Raw genomic sequence first — 13,921 nt, forward strand, 5'->3', positions numbered from 1 at the left:
TGGGCCTGAGCTTCCTGGCAGCCTGGGGCTCGGCAGCTGAACCCCAGGCCCTGGAGGAAAAGGCTGGGAACCGCAGGAGAGGCAGGGGCGGTGATGGGAGACTCAAGGATGGAGCTGGCCTGACACTTCCCCACAGCTGACTGATGCCCGTGGTCACTCGGCTTGTTCCTGCTCTGTCCCCAGCACCTACAGGGCATCTGGCACACAGTAGGTGCTCAGTGAACACCAGCGGACTGAGCGAGTCAGTGACATCCTGAAACGCTCCTGTTCAGTGCCAGGGCTGGTCAACAACCTGCAGCTGGTTCGCGGGGCCTGTCTCGCCTGGTCTCTGCACCGTTCAACCTGTGGGGAGAGACTGGATTCCGAGTGAGCACCTGGTGGTGACCGGGCAGGAGAGCCATTGCTGGCCTGCACTGCGCTGACCATGCTTCAAGGTGGGGGAAGTGAGGCAGAGCCTGCGGCCCACCCAGGACCCCATTGGGGTCTGAGTGGGTCTGGAAGGCTACTGGCTTGGCCCCTTCAACTCCACCCTCCCCTTTTCTTCCCAGGAAGAGGACGCCAGCCAGCTTCTGTTTATGGAAGAACTGAGAGATTCACTGGGCTCGGCCTCCCAAGCCCTTGGGTGTTGTGGTTGCAGAATCCCCCCCACCTCACCGAGTGTCTGCAGCCTGAGCTGGTGGGCTGGGGCATCTGGATGTTCTTCCTGACTGGCTCCCATTTTCTCGATGAGGACACGAAGGGCAGGGAGGTAAGTACCACAGCCAAGGGTCAGAGCCAGAGCCAGGCTGAGCCCAGAGAGGTTTGCCCAGGGTCAGGGCTCTCAACGCGTGTACTGGTGAGAACCCTAAAAGTCACCGCCCGACTGGGGCAGCAGGCCTTTTCTGTGGAGGCCCAGAGTGTGAGTACGTGAGGTCTGCGAGTCAGATGGCCTCTGTCCCAGCACTGAGCACTGTGGTTGTAAGTGGCCGAGAATGATGAGTGCTGGTGGGCGTATCCTCGTAACACTTGGCTCTCAGGTGCGTGGCTCGGGCTCAGTGTTATCGGGCTTGCGGAGCCCTGGTCGACTGTACGGGAGACACACTGGACAGTCCAGCAGAGCACGTCTGGCCCCTCATGGGGTGTCCCAGGCACGGGATAGGCGAGTACCAGGGAGGCAGGCGCCTACCTGTTTGCTCTCCCCACCGTGGCTGCATTCTGGTGGGTTCAGGATCCCCTCCCTGGGAGCTCGTTCTTGTCCTTCCCAGGCACCTGAGGGACACGCTGAGGATGTAAGTTGAGGGGCCCTCCCCAATCCCACGGAGCTGACACGACCTGGGAACCTGCATTTTGTGGGGCGTCCCTCTGCCTCTGTTTGAGGACCGTCATTTACTGGGGCCTTGGCAGGAAGAGGCCCCCGGGACTGGGAGAGTGCAGCCCCAGATCCACTGCGAGCTCTGGTATCTGGAAACAGCCTCACAGGAGAAGGTTTGTTTCTGCGAAGTTGGTAACGTGGAGGAGAGCCCGGCTCGAAGGCAAACCCAGGATCTCTGTGAAGTGAGTCTGAACCACCTGGGAAGGCAGGGGCCGCCGGAGCGCAGGGCTCAGCCTGTGTGATCAGAGCGCGAGGCCTGCTTTGTGGTGAAGGGTGCTCACCCAGAACGGACCTGGGAGGACACCCGCCGCAGTGAGCGGGGAAGGCCAACAGCCTGTCTGAGCCGGAGGCGAAACGCTGAATGGCACGAGGAAGCGAAGCGGCTCACGGCGCCGAGGGGGCGGACGCGCATGGCCGCTGTGCCTTGGGAGACGGCCGCTTCCTGGCCCCGGGCTCCCCCCCCGCGGCTTGGCCCTGACTCTCGCCGTCTGTCTCCCTCCCCGACGGCTGCTCTGGATCTAAGGCTCTTCTTCTCTCTGGTTGTCCCAGAGTCTCCCGCGAGTCTCTGTCTGTCTCCAGCTCTGTCCATCCTCTGTCTGTCTCTGTCTCTGTCTCTCTCTCTCCAACTCTGTTTCCACCTCCCTCCCCTTCCCCCTCCACGAGAACCACAGGAGAATTTCCGGGCTTTGGTCCTGGGGAAGGGGTGCAGCAGCTTTATTTGCGGAGCAGGGAGTGGGATCCGGGGCTGCGGCTGTGGGGCTAGGGGAGCGGGGCTTGGAGGAGGCCCTCTGAGGGCAGCAGGGAGCCCATGAGCCGGTGGAGCCAGGCCGTGTAGCGGGAGACCCGGGTGTACACCCCGAAGTGACCAGCGGCCGCACAGCCCTCACCCCAGCTGACAACGCCCGTCAGGTACCACGTGCCCCGGAAGTGGGTGGCGTGCGGGCCCCCGCTGTCCCCTTTGCAGGCGTCCTTGCTGCCGTCCAGGTAGCCGGCGCAGAACATGTTGTCTGTGAGGGCAGGCGACCCCAGCCTCCGGCGCGACTGCTCCAGGCAGTCCTGGGTCAGGAGCCGGGGCACCTGGATGGCCATGAGCACGCGCGCCGTGGCCCCACGGTCCAGGAGCTGGCCCCAGCCGCTGACGGCCGAGAAGCGGACGAAGGCCAGTGTCCGCTCGGAGAAGGTCTTCTCGGGCAGGCAGAGGGGCACCACGTGGTCGCTGAGGGCCACAGGCCGCTCCAGGCGGAGCAGGGCCAGGTCGTGGTCTGTCTTGCCCGGTATGTACGTGTCGGGGACGATGACTTGAGCGATCTGCCGCTCCTGCTCCTCGCCCTCACGCTGGCCAAGGTCGTGCTCGCCTGCGGGGAGACTGCCTGCTTGGGCCCCTCCTTTGGGGCAGGAGAGCCCTGCGTCCCACCCCAGGCTGCTAGTGGGTCAGCAAGGGTGTGAGTCAGGTGGGGAGTAGTGGAATCTGGATCCTGGGGGGCACGTGAGGGGGTGTCGGCCAGGCAGCTGAGGTGGCGGGCCTGGTCCCCTGCTTCTTCGAGACCTGCCTGGCCCCCCGGGGGTCCTTGTCATCCCATAAACCCACCAGGCAGAGGCCCAGGCAGTGCAGCCCTGGCTGGGGCACCCCCGGGGCTCTGGGCCCAAGCAAGACAGGAACAGCAGTCACCCATGACTTGGTTTGCGGGGAGAGAGCTGAGGGCAGCGGCTGTAGCGGGGCCCTGTGGGTGCTGGGATTGCTCCTGGTGGTGGAAGTTGGTGGTTCGAAGCCCTGAGTCATTGTCATTCAAGAACCGTCTCCTGTCAGAAAGAGGTAACCCCAAAACCTACCGAGCACCACCGTCAGGTTCCTCCAGTTCCGGATCCTGTCAAAGCAGTGGGCGGCAGAGACCACCCAGGTGACGTCGAGCAGGGCTCCCCCACACAGCAGTGCCCCGTTCAGCTTCAGCATGGCCTGGCGGGGCACCACGGACGGTGGAAGGTTGCGTTACCGCCACCACTTCCTCGGGGACTCCCCTTTCCCGTGCACCCTCCAGGGGTGGGGGCTCCGTTCTAGCTAAGGGAGCGGAAGGCTGGTGGACGGTGGAAATGCTGGGCTGGACATGCGGTCACCCAGGCTTGGATGGCCAGGCACAGCTGGAGCCTCACCTGCCAGGGACACTCCCCTTTGGGGCAGACCTTGCCCCCCACAATTCTTCCTTGGGGGTTGCTGTTGTTTCTTTTCTCCAGAACAGGTATTTTCCCACATGGATACTCAACTGTGTGAAACAAAAGTCAGCAAAACGTGGGCATGGGTGGCGACTGGCCCCAGAGGGGGCTGTGTCGCTGCTCCTGCCAGGGCCGTGGGCAGGCCCTGGGGGTGCTGCCTGGCGAGCAGCGGCAGAGGGGCTGGTTTGGCAGGAACAGAGGTCCCCTTCCTGAAACTGGGTCCTGCTCCTCCTTCCGGGGAGACGTGCCACCTCTGTGTCACTAGAGGTGTAAGGGATGCTGTGTGAGGCGACTGGCATTCAGACCATCGTGCTGCTCTCTGACCCGCTCTCAGTTTCCCTCCTGCTCCAAGAAAGCCCCTGGGCTGGAAAAGAAAGCATTTCGGGGCAGCAACTGAATTTCAGGCCTTTAGACAAGGCTGGGTACCCCGCCTCTGGGGAGACACAGAGCTGAGGGGACACAGAGCTGGGGGGACACAGAGCTGGGGGCCCCAGCCTCCGGGCTGCAGCCCTTTTCATTTGAGGTTGGTTTGGAGGAATTTTCCATTTTCATAAAAGCACTTGCCTTTGACAAGATGTGGAATCCAGACTCGTGCTGTGGTCAGTAGACACTGGGTATGGTGATCTAGCGCCTGGCGTAGGAGTGGAGGTGGGCTGGCAGAGAGCTGCCCAGATGGGCAGGGGCCCGGCGCACCCCGGAGGCCGCTCCCTGGGCTCTGCCCTGCGCACCACTGCCCTCCCTGCTCTCGGGGTTGGGGAGGGACAGCCGCCTCCACCTGGGCCTCTCTCCCCACCTCCCAGAGCACACGGTGCCGGTGCCTGGGGATGCTCAGTGATGCCATGTCTCCCTCCCCATCTGGCCAATGAGGGGACGTGTGGCAGGGCAGGACGATCAGAAGTGGAAGTGCACACACCGCCCTAGAGCCTGGTTCCCGAGGACCCGTTACCTGTGGGCACACAGGACACCCCGTCCTCCTGGAGTGCGTAGCCCTCATGGCACCAGCAGGAGCGCCCAGCCTCTGCGTGGTCAGTGCAGTACTGCTCGCAGCCCCCGTTGTCATTTGTGCAGATCAGCTGGCTCTTCTGGTCTGAGGATGGAGGGGACAGCTGAGGGGGCCTCCGCCAGTCAGGGCAAGCCAGCCTGGTGGCCACCCTTCTCTGGGTGGGGGCAGTGTCCTGTACAAAGGTGGCACTGAGCTGCTAGCTCCAGAGATGGCCTGGCACTGCCTGCTCTGTGGATTGATCCGGAAGGTCCAGACCTGGAGTTTGGGGCTCCCACACCCGCACAGCTTAGCGGCTGAACTTGGTGGAACTGTCACATTTGGCAGGTGGACCGCATATATGGTTTGTAACAGCACGTGGGGAGGCAGAGCTCCCCAACTGCCTGGGCCATGGGATGTGTGGACACCACAGAGGTGCAAGGACTCACCTGGGTTCCAGGGGCATCAGAGTCCCCAGTGCCGGGGGCCCCGAGGGGGTGGGCGGTCAGGTGAGAGAACTAGCACCTTGGACCCCAGGCCCCAGACTCTTAGGGTGGAGGGCCCTTCTGGGTCACCTAGACCACCGGACCCAGCTGAGCCCAGCCCTGCCCTGCGCTGACCAGCCGGTGCTGTCAGCCCCCAGGACCCGTGAAGCCCCAGAGCCCTCACCTGTCTCACAGTTCCGGCCCTCGAAACCCTCGGGGCAGAAGCAGACGTAGGACTGAAGCTGGTCCTCGCAGGAGCCCCCGTTCTGGCAGGGACCCGAGGCGCACTGGTCCCCGTCTGTGCGGTGGGTCAGGGTCAGTGTGATGGGGGCGGGCTGGCGGGCAGGTGCAGACGGTGCTCCCCTACTCACCGTTGTATGAGATCCAGAACTGCTTCTAGGGGTGGAGAGGCCGCGTGAGACTCGGCCTCCGCGGAGGGAGCCGGCAGCTGGGCTGATGGGGGCTGGGGCCTGGCCCCTGTGCTGGGCTCTGGCAGCCAGACTTCTCTGGAGATGAGATGGGTCCCTCTGGGGAAGCATGTTCCCCCTCCCCCATCACTAAGGCCACCAGAGGTCACACATCTCCTCTCCCAAGTCGGAATACCCAGGTTCCAGCCCCATCTCCGCCCCCGGGCTGTGAGCTTGGACAAGACACTCATGCCCCTAGAGCCTCCCCTTCCTCCTCGGATGTCGATGGCTGTCCAGATGCCGCGGACCCCAGAAAGGTCGAGAAGGAAAGCAGGGGCACTCTGGCCTGCAATAAAAGTGACTCCTGAGGAGCGTCTTTGTCAAGTGAACTAAAACTCGCAGGGCTGTGAGAATATAGCGAGGTGAGAACCGATGAAAAGGTTTAGAAAAGCCAAGTGAGACACAGCTGAGGGGTGACGCCCTCCGTGTTCCTGGGAAGGGTCCTGTCAGCCTCCATCTTCAAAAGCCCTGCTTCCTGCGAGCGTGACAAGTGTGTCCTATGTCAGGTGTGTGTCCTGCAAGTGCGATGTGAGACGCGGTCTTGTCCCACTACCACCTGCCCCACAGCCCTGGGGACAGTTCAGAGGATGTGTAAATACGCATCTTTCTGAAAGTGGAGGGAGACGGCCCACCCGTGTGGCCCAAGTGCAGGGGAGGAAGCAGTGGTTCCCCAGGTGCTTCCCAACTCAAGTGTCCTGAAGAGGCACCCACGGTGGGCACAGCAGTGAGAGGCCTGGCCAGTGTCTCCAGTGCAGCCCCTCTGCGAGGCACGGACGGCTGGGGGGACTTCCTTGGGGACCCATCAGACTATATTTCTGATGCAGAAATGAGGATGTATGTGCGCTGGAGCTGCCTGTGTGTGGAGCGTGCACACGGACACGAGCCCCTGCAGACTCGCACTGACCACATACCCTACCATGCAGAGGGCGCCCCTGCGGGGCAGGCTCACCGTCCTCTCCAGGTTCTTGAAGATCTCCCTGGCTTCCTCGAAGGAGCACAGCTCCTCCCTGCACTCTCTCTCCAGGGAGCCCGGCCACAGCTCCTCCAGGAGCGAGTTGGCACGCCTCTGTCTGTGCAGGATGCTGTGGGCTTGCTCCTGGGTGATGAAGACTGAGAAACGGACCCCATAAGACATTGGCCACCCGCACGCACCCCGTCCTGCCCAGTGTTAATGGGAGTCACGGTTCCTGTCTGAGAGCCTAGCTGGACTCGAAATAGGAGAGCTTTCTCAGGGCTGCCAATAGGCAATGCTGCAGAAGCTTCGTGTGCGAGGATCAGGCAATATATTAAGTTATCGACCTGGTCATGTCACTTGTAGGAATTTACCCTAAGGAGCTACTCCAAGGCACGCACAAGGACCCAGCTGCAAGGAGAGCTGTAGGGGATACTAGTCTGAAGCACGCTGATGCCATGCTGTCACGGAGGGTGATGCTTAGGAAGATGTGATATTGATGAAAAAAGATGATTAAACAGGAAGGACCAGGGGCAGCCCTGGCTTTCTCAAGCAGCAAACCAGGATGGGTGACCCTGTCACTCTAACCCCAGACTAGTGCTTGGCTGTGGGATTTGGAGGACAACATGAACCGGATTTTAGGGCCCTTGGTTTCCACCCCGGCTGCCACTCGGCCCTGGGGAATCACGATGAGGACACTTAGGGAGCTCTAGCTCTCCCTGAGTCCCCAGTCAGGCCTCCCAGCGACCACAAGGGGCGCAGTCACAGCCCTGGTGGCAGAGCCGAGCAGCCCAGCGTCCCCACACTGTCCCTGGCACCAGCTGACCAAGAGGCTGAGAGACCAGAGCGAGAGGGAGGCACTTCTGAGCCCCAGGTTCTGTGTGCTGGTCCAGCTGCCTGGGCGGGGCCCCACGGTGGCTGGAAAAGCGCCCCCCCGCCCTGGGGTCCCCGAAGTCTGGAAAACAGTCCCACCGAAGCCTTTACTCTGAGTGCCTGGGCACTGTCTGCTTTTTGGAAAGATCACAGCTGAGCGGCCGGCAAACCCTCCAGATGACTGGGTGTGACAGCTATGTGGGCCAGGTTGGGGGGACCTGGCTGCCTGCCTCTGGGTTGGGAAGCCTCCTCCACCTACCTGCCGCCAGAGACCCCTGCAGGCTGAGCAGAAGGCCAAAGAGGGCCAGCCCCCGGTGCTGGGAGGCCATGGTGAGGCCCTTGGTGTCGGCTGGGCTGCTGACACGGGGCGGGAGCGGGGCAAAGTTCTCAGAGCTGAGGGGGTGGGGGAGGAGGCCTCACCTCCCAACACCCAGTGTGGGATCCCCACACCAGGTGCAGAGCTGGGTGGGGATTGGGAACAGAAGGACGGATGGGGCTGCATCTGGCACGTGCACTCAGATGCAGCCTCAGGCTTAGGAATGCAGGTTAAGAGACAGAATTAAACAAATGAAAAGCCAGACCCTGCAGTGATAATACCAGGGACAGGAGAGCAGGTTGGGTGTGAATGTAAGTATCTTGGAGAGAGCCACAAAGGAGATGTACTTGGGCCCTTCTCGGCCAGAGGCCTGGAGCACCAAGGGGAGGGGCGTGTGCCCCCACCCAGGCTCTGTCTCAGTCCCCGGTCACCTAGGTCTTGTTCCCCATGCCCTCCTGGGCCCAGGCCACTGTCCTGGGCTGTTGGCCATGAAAGGGTTTCTCTGGGCTGGACTTTCAGCTGAAACTGGGACATCCTGGGCATACTGGGACAGTTGGTTACCATGCAAGGCTCATGGGGGCAGCCACCCCGGGGAAATAACTTTTCTGTGAATAGTGGAGGCCGAGGACAGCAGCTCTGCACGTTTCTCTTTGGAGGTGGGTGACGAGGCCCACCTGCTGCCGGCGGCTCTTGGCTACTCCCTAAATGGAAGAGTTAGTCCTTAGAGGATGTGTTTTACTGCTCACCTCTGGAATTTCTAATTGTTACTATCAATAGTTGTTTCAGTGTTTAGGAATTTAATTATACAGGAGTTTATTCATGTGGGAGAGGGGGAGGGGAGGAGGGACTGTCACAGCCTTCATGGTGACTCCTGGGCAGCGGGTACAGTGGCTCTGGAGTCAGCCGACATGGTGGGTGGTGGGAGTCCTGGCTCCGTTTTCTCCCGGCTTGGGGAGGTGGAAGCCATTCCTTTGAGCCTCACTTTCCTAACGGGGCAGCAGGGCGGGCGGCTCCTGCTGAGAGCCTGGTGGCCCGTGGTGTCCCATGAGGTCCAGCAGAACTGCCCTGGTTGCTGGGTGCGGCCAGGCCCAGGGGTTCCTCCCACCCAGGGCCCGCATGCCTTCTCAGACTGTGCTTTGCGCCTTCACTTTTCCACTCTTAGTTGGATAGACATTATAAATTGGTATTGAGTAAAAATTGACTTTTTCCTGCATCTGTGGGGCTAGTCTTTCCCTCTCTGTTTAGTTTGTTACTATGGCAAATTCTAGCAATAATTTCCTGATATCACACCATCCTTGAATTCCTGGGACACACTTACTTGGTTAGAACATATTACTTCTGTTTACAACATACAGTTGAATTTTATTTGATTATACTTCATTTGTAATTGTTGCATTTATGTTCATAACTTTATTTCTTCTTGTATCCTTTTTGTCAGGTTCAGGTAACTGTTAAACTTACTTAACACAACTTACTGAGCTGCTTTTCTTCATTTTATAGTCTCTGAAATAGTTTGTATAAATATTTTGTATTTTTACCTTAAAAGTATGGCTAAAACTATAAAGCCATCTCAGTCTGGCACCTGTTTGGGGGTAAATTTTCTTTCCCTGCAACTCAATTTCTTTGTTACTCATCAACCCAAGTATTTAATTTTTTTTAAGAAATTGTTAATTTTAACAATTTGGTTCTTGAAAAAAATTTCCTGTTTTGTCTGTTCTCAAATGTATTGGCAGAAAGCAGTTCATGGTGGTTTCCTTGTTTTAAAACCTCTATTTGTTGTGGAGTTTCTCAGCTTTTCCATAAATTGCTGTATTTTATTAGAATCTTCAAGGAATAAGATCTTTTGTTGTTGATTTGTTTTGACTTTATTATTTTCTTCTATTATCCTAATTTTTTTCTTCATACTTTCTTTGGATTTTACTTCTTTAGACGGCTGACGTTTCTGTCATCTAAAAAATGAACTCTCTGCTTTTACAGCTGAGGGCCAGCAGCAAGAGCCGCTGACATTTATTCAGACTCCATTGATACAGTGAAGAACTGTGATTGTAAAATTTCATTTACATCAGCAGGTGAAAAAAAAAAAAAAGGAACAGTGACTGAAAACACGAGGTTTTAAAGTGCCTTTATGAGGAAGAGATCACAAAAATGGGGGTGAATCCAGGCTGAGACATCGGGAACGGTGTCTGAACCACCAATATATTAAGTTATGCGACACATCGTTTCTCAAATAACTTACACGTGGGAGGAAAGCTGCTGCGCGTGCTGGCTACTTACTGCGACTCAGAGAGGGCTGGCCCTGCACGCAGACGGGGCGGGGGCGGGGGCTGTAAAGTGACACATCGCCAGCAGCATGGAGGCTATAAATACCCCCCTTACAGCGGGGACATATGTACAGACTTCGAAGTATATACACACATATAAAACCCTGCCCCCGCCAGCACAGAAAGAAGGGCCTCCAAAGAACAGAATTCGTTTCTGAAACACAAAAACAGTGACAGTTTCTTTCCAGTTTGCCTCGATTTGAATAAAATAAACTGCTCCTGTGCTGGGCGGTTCTCTACAGTACAGGAGGGCAGTTCTGAGACGCGGGGCGGCGGGGAGCCAGGGGAGCGGGGGCTCCGGAGCTCAGACGCTCCCTGGGCTGGGTGACACCTGCAAAAGCTGCATCTTTACATTTTCTTTAAAAACATTAAAAACAGCCTAATTCAGTGAAGTGCGTTAAAAAGTCGAGTCACCCATTTTTTTCTGTAGAAAAGGTGGTTAGTATTTTAAATTACAGTTTAAATTCTCTTTTGAGAGCGAATGGCAGGTGACGGTGAAGGAACCCCTGGTGTCTGCTTGTGTTTGCAGGACCGCTTCCTGATCCCGTGGAAGGAGGCCCTGCATCCACCTGTGACAGGGTGGGCCTCGCGGAGAGCCGCCAGTGTCCAAGAGTGCGCACGTCGCTCAGCGCAGTGTAAACCCCAGTAACAAAAAATAGTTTTGTATCAAATACAGTATCAAATTGTCACTTCATGTAAACACAGTGATTCTTGGTAAAGATTAGAGGCCAAAGTAAATTAATGGCCCTAGAATTAATCCCTGCTTAAAAAAACTTGAGAAAGACAAACTAGCCCCCGCCCCCAAGCTGTCGGGTCAGTGAGTCGGTCACTCCTTTTGGAAGCAGTTCCGCAGAACGCGCGTTCCTGCACACAGCACCAGACCAGAACGTCAGGGGCCCTAGCGGGGCGGCTGCCGCGTCCGCCGCCCGCTTCCGCCGGCTCCGGGCAAGCCCGGGGGCCGCGCGCTTCCTGCGCCCCGGGGAGGGGTCCTGCGCGGAGGCGGGAGGGCGCGCTCTTCCCGAACCCTCGGTCTGGGCGCCAGGGCGGCACGCCGGTTCCGGGGGCGGCTCTGGGCACCGTCCCTCACCAAACCACGCCCAAGCAAAGGGAAACTCAGAGGTCCGCGGGCTGCTGTGGCCGCGGGCGCTCCCCCTGCAGCTCCGCCAGGGGGGCCCCGCAGCTCTCGCTGCAGCTAGACGAGGCGCTCAGCAGGCCGGACCCCGCGCTGGACTCTGCGGAGAAGCAGGCGAGAGCTGCTGCGGCGCGGCGCGGCGCGGCGGGGGCCCCGGGCCCCCGCCCCCGGCTCGGTCCAGGGCGCGCCGCCCTCCCTGTCGCCCCGCCCCGCGCGCGAAGCCCCTCCTTCCTCGCCCCGCCCCGCCCCGCCCCGCCGCACACCCGCTGGGGCCGAGCCGGCCGGGCGCCCGCCGCGGGGCTTACCTGGGCTGCTCAGGCTCGGGGCGGAGCCGGGCCGGTCGAGGAGCGAGGACAGGCCGCGGGCCGGCACCCAGCCCTCGGCGCCGGAGGTCAGGTTCCGCACATACCTGCAAGGGCGCAGGTCAGGCTGTGTCCACGAGCTGCGGGGCTGGGGGGCGGGGCCGCGCGCGTTGCGGGGTGGTCTTACCAAAGGCCCTCGTCGCCCTCCTGCACCAGCTCCACTTCGTCCCCGCTTCTCACGGCCAGCGCGTCGGGGCCCCCCTTCTCGTCCAGCTCCGTGACGGTGTACTTCCCGGGAACCTGGGGAGGGGACGGCACAGCGCCTGGCACACAGTCCCTGCCAGCCCGCCACCCAGCGTCCAGACAGACGGACGACGATGAGCACTCTGCCATTTGAGGGGCTTCGGTGCGACTATCACCTTACATTGGGAAGGTCTCCTAGTCCAGGAAGTGCCAGGTCTCACGTGGTGACCACACTAAGAACCTGACAAGCCTGCCTGTGTCCCCACAACATGCGGCTCCTGCACCCTAGAAGCTCCAAACAGCCCCAGGGCCTTTGCACACTCTTTCCTCTTCCTGGATCACTCCTCCCTCCTTGGCCTCTATCCTCACCCAGCATGTTCTGCCCTTTTCAAGTTTTTTGCCTTATGTGAGGGAAGAGTCTTGTTCACTTTGTCTTCTGTTCTGTCTTAAAAGCCAGTCAGTGCCTCACACAGCAGGTGCCCCACGTGTTGTGGATGGAGCTGGGGTGCAGTGTGGACACATGCCTGGGTGCTCCTGGAGCCAGAGAGCCAGGCCAGCGTCCACTGGCCTCACAGAGTGGCCGCACCTTCTCTCGATGCCCTGCACTGGCCCCGAATGGCACCCGAACTACACCGAGAGCAGAACACAAACCCACCAGGGCCTGCCTGGCCTTCCTGCCCGCCAGCCTAGGTTTCCCCTGCTGAGTACCACCCCCCACCCCAGTGCCCTGGCCAGCTCTTCTCGCTGCCAGTCCTCCTCGGCAAAGGCCGCCATGGCCACCTGAGACTGTTGCTCCCCTTCCCTGTGTCTGCCCTTCCACCTCTGGGTGCTTTGTTTGCTGTGATAAACCAGGTGTGAACCAGGGCTGCACCCAGTGGGCAGCAAGTAACTGTTGGTACAGCCCTGACTCTGGTGACTTAACAGGTAAATAGCTTCTCTCTGCTGCTCGTGCTAAAATAGGACTTGGTTGAGAGTGCAAATCCACGCCTCAGACAGAGCAGTCCCCCTAAAAGTGAGATCAAGGTGCACACACGGCTTTAAGAAAGCTCATCTGAAGGGCCGATCAGAGGTGTGCTCTGCTCCTGCCGTGAGGTGGTCTGACGGTGCTAATGGGACAGCCACCAGGGCCCGGCACCTGAAGTCCCTCCCGGCAGCCCTGGGCGCCACGGCCCCATGGTGCAGCTCTGGACACCCCCACCCCCTGCCCTGGGCCCAGCAGTGCCGCTGACGGCCAGCAGGAGGCAAGGTTACCAGCTTCCGGAGGCCCACTCCGCCTTCTTCCTCTGCGTCCGAGGAGTTAATGGGCTCCTCCGCGCTGGACCAGCCGTCGTTGTCCTCAGGGGCCTCTGACGGGTGAGACGTTCTGCTCCAGCCTAGCGAGGAACAGGCTCCGTGAGGACCCCCTGAAGGTTGAGCCTCGAGGTCGAGGGTGGCATATGGAAGTCCCTGCCACCCACAACGTGCCGCCGGGGGAAGTGGCGTGGAGGGACTTGCAGGACACCTGCAGACTTCAGCTTCAGCCGTGCAAACTGCCTAGGGGCCAGGCCAGAGCACCTGCCTCCATCACCAGAGATGAAGCCCAGCCCTCTCTGGACGGTGCATGCGTGTCCTGTGGGCTCTGCTACTTGCTGGGGGAGAACTCCCACCAGGCCCCTGCCTGCTGGTCCCAGGGAGCCTGAGGGCCTCTGACACCCATCTGTGTTGGGCAAACCAAGAGAGCAAGGCGTTTTCAATCAACACCTGCAATGCTCAACAGCCACTGGCTGGGCAGGAGGACAGTTCCTCACATGACATGACACAGGACTTGCTGAGGGCTCCTGGCCGGCCCAATCCTGGCCCTCAACGGGCTAGGTAGGGGCAGCCCTGATGCCAGTCACACATCTGAGCTTCCTAGGGCCGCAGGGCGAGGCTGGGAGGCCAGCCCAGGGCGCCTGGCCCTGGAGGCAGCCTGCACACGTGCCAGCCACCTCTGCTGGGCCAGCGGACCAGGGAAGGGCTTCGTCTAGGCTTCAAGAGACACACGACATCCCTGCACTAGTGTGTCTACCGCCCTGGTTTCCAAGAGGCGGCTGCAGGCACACCATGGGGAGGTGGGAGACGGCGAGCGCCCAGTTCTGGGCGAACACAGCAGAGGCCAGTAAGGAAGTAAGAGGCCAGAGACACACGCCTGGGGTGCTGGGTCCCAGCCACCACTTGGGGTCAAGTGGCACTTCGACCAGAGGTGAGCGAGTAGACCCGGGAGTCGGCAGACTCTCACACCCAGTTCTGAGTGACACTTGGAGTGGCTGAGGC

The 13,921-nt window shown here is 59.8% G+C and overlaps 2 protein-coding genes and 1 long non-coding RNA gene across 15 annotated transcripts in view; 1 reads left to right on the forward strand and 2 right to left on the reverse strand.

The window, feature by feature from the left end:
* The first annotated feature begins 312 nt into the window (after positions 1 to 312).
* On the forward strand, positions 313 to 1,931 carry LOC116668621. The gene is made up of 3 exons (XR_004325844.1): positions 313 to 434; positions 549 to 748; positions 1,245 to 1,931. It is a non-coding gene; the product is annotated as an uncharacterized LOC116668621 (long non-coding RNA).
* A 110-nt stretch (positions 1,932 to 2,041) lies between these two features.
* Positions 2,042 to 9,479, reverse strand: F7 (coagulation factor VII). Its single transcript, XM_006176729.3, has 8 exons — positions 7,575 to 9,479; positions 6,440 to 6,600; positions 5,395 to 5,419; positions 5,208 to 5,321; positions 4,506 to 4,646; positions 3,500 to 3,609; positions 3,182 to 3,305; positions 2,042 to 2,706 (listed from the first exon to the last, which is right to left on the reverse strand). Exons 1-8 carry the CDS (start codon positions 7,642 to 7,644, stop codon positions 2,111 to 2,113), a joined length of 1,341 nt encoding a protein of 446 aa, XP_006176791.1. The 5' UTR covers positions 7,645 to 9,479; the 3' UTR covers positions 2,042 to 2,110.
* Positions 9,480 to 9,724: 245 nt separating this feature from the next.
* The window catches only part of MCF2L (MCF.2 cell line derived transforming sequence like), a 102,186-nt gene continuing 97,989 nt past the window's right edge, over positions 9,725 to 13,921 (reverse strand). For 12 of the 13 annotated variants that reach the window (XM_032496591.1, XM_032496596.1, XM_032496595.1 and 9 more), the window contains 4 exons: positions 12,881 to 13,002; positions 11,574 to 11,686; positions 11,390 to 11,493; positions 9,725 to 11,184 (listed from right to left, as the gene is read on the reverse strand). In XM_032496591.1, coding sequence (XP_032352482.1) covers positions 11,066 to 11,184; positions 11,390 to 11,493; positions 11,574 to 11,686; positions 12,881 to 13,002 — 458 coding nt within the window. In that variant the 3' untranslated portion in view covers positions 9,725 to 11,065. Of the gene's footprint in view, positions 11,185 to 11,389; positions 11,494 to 11,569; positions 11,687 to 12,880; positions 13,003 to 13,921 lie in introns of those variants that run through there. The other variant, XM_032496604.1, reaches the window with a different exon arrangement.

Source organism: Camelus ferus, chromosome 14 (assembly GCF_009834535.1).
Source record: "Camelus ferus isolate YT-003-E chromosome 14, BCGSAC_Cfer_1.0, whole genome shotgun sequence".
NCBI classification, from domain to species: Eukaryota; Metazoa; Chordata; class Mammalia; order Artiodactyla; family Camelidae; genus Camelus; species Camelus ferus.

Bases quoted from the DNA above. Each gene is read 5' to 3' on its own strand.
- F7 (XM_006176729.3), bottom strand. From the start codon at position 7,644: ATGGCCTCCCAGCACCGGGGGCTGGCCCTCTTTGGCCTTCTGCTCAGC. The intron at 5,322-5,394 runs GTGAGTAGGGGA...CCCACCGCACAG, and splicing joins GTTCTGGATCTCATACAACG to ACGGGGACCAGTGCGCCTCG. The intron at 4,647-5,207 runs GTGAGGGCTCTG...CTCCATCCTCAG, and splicing joins GGGCCGGAACTGTGAGACAG to ACCAGAAGAGCCAGCTGATC.